Source organism: Nymphaea colorata, chromosome 4 (genome assembly GCF_008831285.2).
Source record: "Nymphaea colorata isolate Beijing-Zhang1983 chromosome 4, ASM883128v2, whole genome shotgun sequence".
Taxonomy (NCBI): Eukaryota; Viridiplantae; Streptophyta; class Magnoliopsida; order Nymphaeales; family Nymphaeaceae; genus Nymphaea; species Nymphaea colorata.
This window is the reverse complement of record NC_045141.1, coordinates 23803623-23813949: the sequence shown is the minus strand read 5'-3', so window position 1 is coordinate 23813949 and position 10327 is coordinate 23803623. Positions and strand designations below refer to the sequence as shown.

At 41.3% G+C, this 10327-nt stretch overlaps 1 protein-coding gene across 1 annotated transcript; it reads left to right on the top strand.

Annotated features, from left to right (window-relative positions):
• The first annotated feature begins 8994 nt into the window (after positions 1-8994).
• LOC116252264 (probable lipid phosphate phosphatase beta) lies at positions 8995-10028 on the top strand. Its single transcript, XM_031626413.2, has one exon. It carries the CDS (start codon positions 9229-9231, stop codon positions 9844-9846), a length of 618 nt encoding a protein of 205 aa, XP_031482273.1. The 5' UTR covers positions 8995-9228; the 3' UTR covers positions 9847-10028.
• The last annotated feature ends 299 nt before the right edge of the window (positions 10029-10327 follow it).

The following is a 10327-nucleotide window of genomic DNA, read 5'->3' as shown; positions in this document are numbered from 1 at the left end:
TGGGAACGGGCCGGTGCTTATCTTTTTCAATTATCAAACTTTATCCTGATAGTTTCACAAACCGATAAATTCAACAAATATTTCGTATTGTTCGATGCCTTCACAAGAAAAGACAAAAGAAAATATAAGTTAGCTTTCAGCATTAATTAACGGTCGAGTTGTTCAAAAAGAAAAGCAAAACGGTACAGCTATCTGCAGACGGCATCGACAAAAACTGCCCATAATTTCGAACCGGCACTACAATTTTTCTATAATGTAAGCGAGAGACTCACTATATCTTATACGTTTACGTCGTTTTATTATTAGTTTTCCACTTTTTTCCTTCTCAATTTTCGCAAGTCATTTCATGCAGATCGCAAACGCACATGGTCGGCTACTGTTCTTTCTGCGCAATCATGTTCTTGAATAGTGTTCATGTGAATCATTTCAAGGCAAGTGGTCTTAGAGTTGGTGATTCAAATCCGATCGACCCTTTCCAGTTCATTATAAGTTCTCATTAGGTGACATATTTCCTAGACATTTTATTAATGGTTATATTTTAAATTTTTACTTGTAACGACAAAAAAATTAATTTGATCTTGTTCACGAGCTCTTCGACCTTTTTTTTCTTTTTGGCTAGTTACCAATTAGATTGGAGAGGGGAAGGGGTGGAAGAAGCAAGAAAGCAAATATTTAGAAAAATATTATGTTGGCATAAGTGTGAAACGTTGAAAAGTGCAAACTTAATTATTCCTTAAAAAATGTAAGCAGGATCCTTGGGTCTAACAAGAACTGACAAGAGGAGAAATTCATTTCCTTGTGGCTTGTGCCTATGAAAGGTAAAATATCTGATTGAAAACAAAAATTATATTCTCAAAGAATTAATAATTGGCTTATTGACTTTGACTGTACCTTGATAAATAGAATAAATACCAGCATGCCAGAGCATGTGAGACCGGTCCTTTATTCATATGATCTCCAATTACTCAAAATCATGTGCATCATATGATATTTAGTGTTAAGAAAATAAATTGATATGTGCACAGCACGCGTGCTTGCATGTGCACGCAAATGTGTGTTTCGTTATTGTATTTTGAATGAGAAAAAAAGGAAAAGAAATGGAGTCTGCCATGAATTCTTCTCTGCAATTATTTGTGCGACTGGTAGTCGAAACCATGACGGAGGTTGCTTCTTGGACCGTCGCATCGAAGACGACTAAAAGCAGATTCGAATATGTGGGATGTCCATTCTCCAATATCCGATACACCCGAGGCAGATCGGATAAGCTTAAATCTGCCACTCAAAATCAGGAAACAGCATTGTCTAAAGCAGTTGACTGCAGTATCTTTACATGTGATCACCGAACGTTCTGTTAGTTCTTGTTTTAGCAAACTGATCAACATAACTAGGTAGGTGAAGAACTGGTTCATCATGTCAATTAACAGCTTCTGCAAATACTTGGAAGAGCAGCCTATGGTACTTTAATAAATAAAAGCACGGGAAATCATGCTTTTTGGCGCCTAGATATTCACAACAGTGACCGAAGGGCAGCAGATTTGATCCAAGGTACCTTGCTTGCTGATAGAAGAAACGTGGAGATGGAAAAAGAAAGGGTGACTGATTGCCATTTGAGTTTAATCATGCCCTACTCCATTTCTCTGTTTTCCTGGTCTACTTTCTTTCTGAATATGCTCTTCAACAAAGCAATCTGTCTCTCTCTATCTCTCTTTTCTCTCTCTAAATATAACAAGCTAAGACTGGTAAACTTTCAATGAAGTAAGCCAATTGTCAAGACAAGCCTCCGGAATCAAATTCAGAGTCTTTCAGTTTTGAGCTGAATGAGAATTTTTCTTTTGCAGAACCTGTGCTATCTCATTTCTACAGTCTGCACAATGGAGAAGGCAATCTTGTGCAGTTGGAGCAAGTCAGCAAACTAAAAACTTGATAAGGGTTACGTTTTCTATAACTTTGCTCGGACGAAACCAATCAAAATTGTTTCTTTTCCTCAAAAGTCACAACTACTTAAAAAACTTAAAACGGCACATCATTTTCACGATCTCTTGTTTTGTTTAAAGAAAAGATAAAATTGTTCTGATATCTTCGATGCCTCGCAGTGGCACTGTGGCAAAATCTGAAAAGCTGCTGCTTCGTCTCACCATATCTACGTACGCAACGTTAGTAGGAGTGCCAATGCATCTAGTCTGAGACAGCCAATCATATTTTAAAGTCGAATTGGGATCAATTTGACAGTAGGCAGACAGAATATTTGCGTTCTCCGATTTGATCATGACCAAGGTCATGATAACTTGCACTCCTGTGGGAAGCCATCACTCTCTTGCATCATTAATGAGAGGTACATTGATGATGCCGAGTGGCTTAGAGCAACTGATCTGCGTCACTATGATTAAAGCAGATGCCGTGCGGCGACTCTTTTTCCCAACTTCTGCAACAGCATGCGCAGTTTGTTCATCAACTTCTCTTTGTCAAGGAATGCCTTCACCCATAAATTGCAGCTCTTGCATAAGTTACTTAGTTGATCGTGTGAGAAAGAAGAAGATTTTACGTGGTTCGGTGTAAATTCACCTACGTCCACGAGAGGGGGTCATTCCACACTTTGTGGTGGAGAGGTTTTCCACTATTTATAATGCTTACACGTTAGGCTTCTCCTTGATCTTAGGAGAGATTACATCCTTATCATGATTGCTCTTATGAGCTGTACAAGAATCTTTAATATGATTGTCGGTTTTAGATTGACTTGCTTTGTTGGGCTGTTGTATCTCTGGATCGCCATCTTCCTTAACCGACTTACTCTTCCTTGGATGAATCTTCCTCAAATCATCATGAATATCCATAGCTATCTTGCCTTTATTATCTCTTGCATTAATATCCAACGCAATCCCATTAATATCCAATGCAATCCGTGGCCTGGCTGATTTGGCCTTTGTTGTAACCGACGCAATCTGCGATCTTGCCAATTGGTGTTTATCCTCATCCGTTTCTCTTGCCAATTGGTGATTATCCGTTTCATCCCCCCTCAAACTGGGCGGGGCTTTAGTGAGGCCCAGTTTGGTGCGAAGTGTATTGAAAGAATGGCTTGACAGTGCCTTGGTAAATATATCAGCAAGTTGTTGGGAGGAAGGCACAAAATGCGTAGTAAGCTGACCAAGTGCAACCTTTTCACGAAGGAAGTGATAATCTAATTCGACATGTTTCATTCGAGAGTGAAAAACTGGCTTAATAGAAACCTGTAGTGCAGACATATTATCACAATATAAGGTAGGTGCAGAGGCCAAGTATATTCCAAGATCTTTCAAAATATATGTAATCCACGTAAGTTCAGCGGCGGCAGATGCCATGGATCGATACTCAGCTTCAGTCGTCGATCGAGCAACAGTAGGCTGTTTCTTAGCAGTCCAAGAGATGCAATTTGTTCCGATGAAAGTGCAATAACCCGTAGTAGAGCGTCGAGTGTCTAGACATCCTGCCCAGTCAGAATCAGAGAAAGCATGAAGCCGAAAATCCTTCTGAGGGGAAAGAATATAGCCATCAGAAATGGTGCCATGAATGTAGCGAAGTATACGCTTCACAAGTTGGAAATGACTATTCTTTGGTGTCTGCATATACTGGCTGACATAATTAACACTGAACGATATGTCAGGTCGAGTGAACGTCAAGTATTGTAGTCCTCCAACTAGACTCCGAAATAAAGTTGGATCCGGAAAGAGTTTATCATGAGGTTGATAGTGTTGAATCAAAGGAGTGATGACATGTTTGCAGCCGAGCAGTTTTGCACGTTCAAGTAGACTAAAGGCGTATCGCTTTTGATTTAAGAAGAGTCCAGAACGGGTTTGAACAACTTCTATACCCAAAAAATGATGAAGGTATCCAAGATCTTTCATGGCAAATACAGTACTAAGCTCATTGACAAACTGTTGAAGAAGGATGTTGTTGCTCCCTGTTAATATGATGTCATCAACATAGAGGAGGAGAAATATAGTACCTTGGGCTTCTCGATAGACGAAGAGAGAGGAATCGGAGATGCTTGTATAAAACCCTTTTGTCAATAAGAATGAACCAAAGCGATCATACCAAGCTCGAGGGGCCTGCCGAAGTCCATAAAGTGCTCGATGAAGGCGACAAACATGTGTTGGTTTGGACGTATCAACGAACCCTGGAGGCTGTTCAATAAAAACTGTTTGATCTAAGTTGCCATGGAGGAATGCATTTTTGACGTCTAGCTGCCGGATGTCCCAATTGTTGGTTAATGCAATGGTGAGGACAATGCGAATCGTAGCCGGTTTGATAATAGGAGAGAATGTTTCCATAAAATCAATGCCGGGAATTTGATTGAACCCGCGAGCGACGAGTCTGGCCTTCAAGCGTTCCAAAGTACCATTGCTTTTCAATTTTGTTTTGAAAACCCAGCGTGTACTTACCACATTCATGTTTGGCTGCCGAGGAACGAGAGTCCAAGTCTTACAGTGGTGGAGGGCATTTAGTTCTTCTTTCATTGCTGCCACCCAACCATCATGCATTAAGGCATCTTTCACCGTTTTGGGTTCTAATGGAATACTCACAGTGAGAAAATATCGAGGATTGGGCTTGGTAACACCAGCCTTTGCTCGAGTAACCATAGCATGAGAATTTGATGAAGTATGAATGGACTCGTCATGTGCTTCCCCTGTTGTATCAGCATTTGGAGATAACTCAGCTGGTGTGAGAATTTGACTGTCTTGATGTAAGGGCTCATCACACGAAGACGTCAATTCTCCTATAATTGGTTGATGCATGGGGGATGCATGAACGTCCGAGATAGCCAAACTAGTTGTTGATGCTTCTTGAGTTGGAATCTCTTCATGATGCATACGAGCAGAAGTATCATAAAAGTCAATGTGTTGCGTACCAGGCAAGTTAGTAACATCATGAGGAGGCGCTGTCCAATCATTGAAGGTGGCAGGATGTAGCTGTTGTTCAACCTTTGAGAATAATATTCCAGGCTTGTGATAAGGGAAATAAGCTTCATCAAATACTACATGTCGTGAGATATATACTCGATCAGTAGGAGGATATAAACATCGATATCCTTTATGAATAGAACTATACCCCAAAAAGACACATGGTAATGATCTTGGCTCAAATTTATGTTTGGCATAATCTCTCAAGTAAGGAAAACAACGACTCCCAAATATACGAAGACAAGAATAATCTGGTTTCTTCCCAAACACACACTCAAAAGGTGATTTCATATGCAAGGTGGGAGTAGGAAGCCGATTGATCAACCACGCAGCCGTTAGGAAGGCATCGACCCAATATTTCATGGGTACGTGAGAGTGAAACATCATGGTGAGGCCTAATTCAATGATGGACTGGTGACGCCGTTCAGCCAACCCATTTTGTGGTGGCGTTTTGGGGCATGACTTAATATGTTGAATGCCATTATTTCGCAAATAAATTGCTAAGATACGGCTATTAAATTCACCCCCTTCGTCAGTCTGAAAAATTTTTAACTTTGTCCCAAATTGTCATTCAACTAATTTATGGAAATCCATAAACACTTGACAAAGTTCAGATTTGTGCTGGAGATGATATAACCAAACAAATCTTGTAGCCTCGTCAACAAATATAGCATAAAATTGAAATTTTTGTGAAGACATGATAGGGGCTGGTCCCCATAAATCACAATGAACACGTTCAAGAAAAATTTGAGAATGAACTTCTACTGGAAGGAATGGCAACCGACACATCTTGGCGATTTGACAACTAGAACAAATGCCCATTCTTGATTGAGGTCCACTCACCTCAATGTTATTTTTGCTAACAAGAAAATCAACTATCTGACGATGAGGATGGCCCAAACGTTGATGCCATGTCTCTTTATTTGCTGATTGAAATCTACTGGAAAAGAAAACTGCATGTTGTTGATCCTTGGGTGTCTCTTGGAACGCATAAAGATCTCCAGCTCTACTGCCCGATGCTATCAGTCGGTTGTTCCTCTTGTCCTTAACAAAAAACCCATCAGCAGAGAATTGAAAAACATATGGATATTCAGATGTTAACTGGCTGACTGAGACTAAATTCTTCTTAATTTGAGGCACAACTAGCACGTTGTTGAGAACAAGACGTCTTTTCCCATTTTGAATATCAGTATCTCCAATATGAGTAACATTCAACTTTTCACCATTTCCTACCATAATTTGATCATTACCATGATACTGAGTAAAGTTTGTAAGGTTACCTGGATCAGATGTTATATGTGTGGATGCGCCTGTATCGGGAAACCACTTGTTATCTTGACCGTCGGCTACCTTCATTGCTGCCAAAGCGTGTTGAACTTCTTGCGCTTGAAAGGCGTGATTGAATCGGTGCCAGCAATTCGCAGCATTGTGATTCAATTTGTGGCAGATTTGGCAACGAACACCTTTGTCCTTACTTTGGTTCTCTCCTTGCCCTCCATTTCTGTTTTGGTTTGACTGAAACCGTCCACCACCTTGGACTGCTTGTCCTCCACCTTGGGCTGCCTGTATGAACTCTCGCCCTTTTGAGTTAAAAAATTGATTCTTGTTTGTTCTAAACTTGGAGTTTGAATACTTTTTGCTGTAAAACGCAACCTGCTGGCTGGTTTCTTCATGATACATGCTTCGCATAGTTTCATGACTTTGAAGTAAGGCTACTACGTCCATGTAAGATGGCGTTGGGGGTTTCATCATAGTGGTGGTAAAGGACTCGTATTCCTGTCCCAATCCACTGAGAAACCAAAAGACTTTGGAATGATCCTCTATAGGCTTGCCTATGGCTGCAAGCTCGTCACAAATTTTCTTGAACCCACAGATGTAATCAGCAATAGATAAAATTCTTTTCTTATAAGTCTGAAGTTTTTGCATAAGCAAGTGTTCCCTCTCTTGACACTTATGAGAGAAATGTGTCATGAGAGTGTTCCATACCTCTTTAGACGTCTGAAGGCCAATAATCGTGCCCATGACCTCTTCTGCGAGAGTGCCGGTGATCCATCCACGCAATAGTCGATCTGATTTTCGCCATGCTTGATAGATTGGATTCACTCGTTCCTCCACTGTACCATCTTCCTTGGTACGCTTGATTGTGGGTTCAGGTGCAGCCGTCTCTCCTTCAATAAACTCAGTCATATCTTGGCTTTCAATAAGTCCAAGCAGCTGAGTTTTCCATATCAAAAAATTGGTTTGGTTCAACTTAATGGTCACAAAATTTGTGACATTTAAGTTGTAAGGGTATGGGTAAGAAGAGGTCACAATAGAAGCCATTGAGAAAATACAAAAAAGCTTGAAGAGACTCACGGCCCAAGACCCTATTGCTCTGATACCATGTGAGAAAGAAGAAGATTTTACGTGGTTCGGTGTAAATTCACCTACGTCCACGAGAGGGGGTCCTTCCACACTTTGTGGTGGAGAGGTTTTCCACTATTTATAATGCTTACACGTTAGGCTTCTCCTTGATCTTAGGAGAGATTACATCCTTATCATGATTGCTCTTATGAGCTGTACAAGAATCTTTAATATGATTGTCGGTTTTAGATTGACTTGCTTTGTTGGGCTGTTGTATCTCTGGATCGCCATCTTCCTTAACCGACTTACTCTTCCTTGGATGAATCTTCCCCAAATCATCATGAATATCCATAGCTATCTTGCCTTTATTATCTCTTGCATTAATATCCAACGCAATCCCATTAATATCCAATGCAATCCGTGGCCTGGCTGATTTGGCCTTTGTTGTAACCGACGCAATCTGCGATCTTGCCAATTGGTGTTTATCCTCATCCGTTTCTCTTGCCAATTGGTGATTATCCGTTTCAGATCGATCATCACAAATGAAACCACAGTAACTAAAACACCGCCAATATGAATTTTTTTTGTTGCAAGAAAAGTTTGCAAATAATAAGCATATAAAAGTTCGCCCTGTTCGAATGGTTCTACGCTTCTTTATGGTACTAGAGACAGAACATGGTTTTAGTGGACCAATAAATTAACTTCTAAAGCCAGGGATTGTTGGTTTATACATCACACTATTTTCTCTTATTTTCCTTCCAAGATCCTCGAAACCACGAGGTGTAGAAAGAAGGGAAATGCCAATAATTGGAAGCATATATATATAGATAACATTGTGTTACGTTTTCCATGAGAATGACAAGTGGGAACATTTTTCAATTCGGCACATAGAAAGCCAAAAGATGTTTCATGGTTATCACCAAATTTTTTGTTTCCCCTTTGTCATTTGTCATTCACTCGAGCTAAAAAACTAAGCAAACAAACGCACTTTCAACCAATCACCAAACGCACTTTCAACCAATCACTTAATCACTTGTCATCAAGGAGGAAGGATAGTTCAAACTTTGAAGGGACCTACAAGCAATCAAAGGAAAGAGAACCGATAAAATGAGAATTCACGGCAAAATTTGATAAGATAAGAAGTTCCTAAACCACAAAAAACAGAAATAAAAGACCAATATGCAAGGCAATCACACAGTGAAACGAAAATAAAAAAGGGTAGAAAGAGAGAGAGAATAGATGACGCAATACAGTCACCCAACTGCAGACGGAGGACGGTGCTGTAACCGAATAACAAAATGGACATCCCCTGCACCAGACAAGCCACAACATCTGACGATAAGAAGGTGCTCCTGAAGACCCTGTTGTTGTGCTCTCTCAAATGCGCCACCAAGAAGAAATGAGCCACAACTTCCAAAGTCGCCCTCAGGAAACAGACAGGTGGAGGTGGGGAGAAGGAAAAAAAAGAAAATAAAACAATGGAGGGTAAGTATAAAAAGTTGCTAAATGTGGTCAACATAAAGAGTAACGGCCGATATACATCTCGTGGGCACTTAGCCAACTTAGTCAACGGATTATGAGGCCGATATGGCCTCCTTAAAAAATCGATCGATCCGATATCGATTGGGCTCATAAAACTTTAAATCATTTTTCAAAGCTATTTCACGGCAACTCGAGACGACGATGGGTATGGCAGATACACTGATTTTTAAAGATTTCACATACGAGTTTGGAACCAGAATCGACTGCTCCATCTACGGATGCTTCTTAGCTTATGCCCGCGCCTCCGCAACCGGATTCTGATTTTTACAACCATCGGTGAGATGAGATCTGATTTTGGGTGAATTCATAACGTGGTGAGGGTAATCTAAATCTATTGCCAAGATGGTGATAGGCCGGGTTGGGTTTTCTGGCTCTCAGGGCTACCAGTCTTAGCACTGTTGTGCGGGCAATGGCCGCCACGGTGACTCCCCACCGTAAGAGTTCTGCCACTCTGAGCCGGCTGGTCGACTGCGACACACGCTGGTCCCTTTCCATCCATACCGCTTGCCTCCCTCTCCCGCGCTTCCTCCTCCTCGTCCTCGAGTTCTCCGGCGACGGCCGCTTCTGGTTCCCCGCACTTGCCTCCCTCTGCCTGCACCCGTCTATTTTCCGCGACCCCTTCCTCTCCTGGCTTCTCGTCCGCCTGTTCGCCGGATGCGTACTCGACGTCGCCATCGTCGGCCTCATCAAGTTCTGTGTCCGCAGGCCTCGACCCGTCTACAACAAGGGCATGTCTCTCGTCGTCTCCGTTGATCACTGGTCCTTCCCTAGCGGTCATTCCTCACGGGCATGCTTTCTTGGGTCTTTTCTGTGGCTCTGTTCGGGCTTGACGGAGAAATATGTCGGTTTTTGGAGGACTGGCTTCGTGGGGATCGTCGGATTGTGGTCTGCATCGACGTCCTTCTCTCGGATTTTATTGGGTAGGCATTTTGTTTTCGATGTATTGGCGGGTATGGTTTTAGGCGTGGTTGAAGCATTTCTTGTTTTCCATATCGGTCGGCTCCTTGTGGGGACGGGGACTCTATGATTTCATATAAATGGGGAGAAAGAAAATGAAAATGCTGAACACAAGAGAAAGGAAAATTAGCATTCGTCTATATCTGTGTATCCCAATTGATCTACTTCTGTTTTGATATGCAGATTTTGCGACTTCCAAATTACCCAGTTTGGTTTATTGATTTATTTGATCGATAATTCTAGTTTTCACCTTGATAAGTTTTTATTTTATTCACCATCTGAATTGCTGTGTTCTTGGTTTCTTCATTGATTTCCATCTTGATAATGTGAAGCTTGTTGTCCTCTTTCGAAGATATTAGTATGGTACACAGCATCAAATGAACTTCGCATGATTGGAACTTGGAAGCAGAAGCTTGCTTTCTGCGATTGTTTGAGCTATTGCTATCATCGAAATCTCCAAGGGCCGTTGTTTATTATCTTGGGGCCAATGATGCAGCTGGAGTAAATCATTATCCAGTTCACTCTAGTTAAGAAGCAATCTATTCCTACGT

Bases quoted from the DNA above. Each gene is read 5' to 3' on its own strand.
- LOC116252264 (XM_031626413.2), top strand. From the start codon at position 9,229: ATGGCCGCCACGGTGACTCCCCACCGTAAGAGTTCTGCCACTCTGAGC.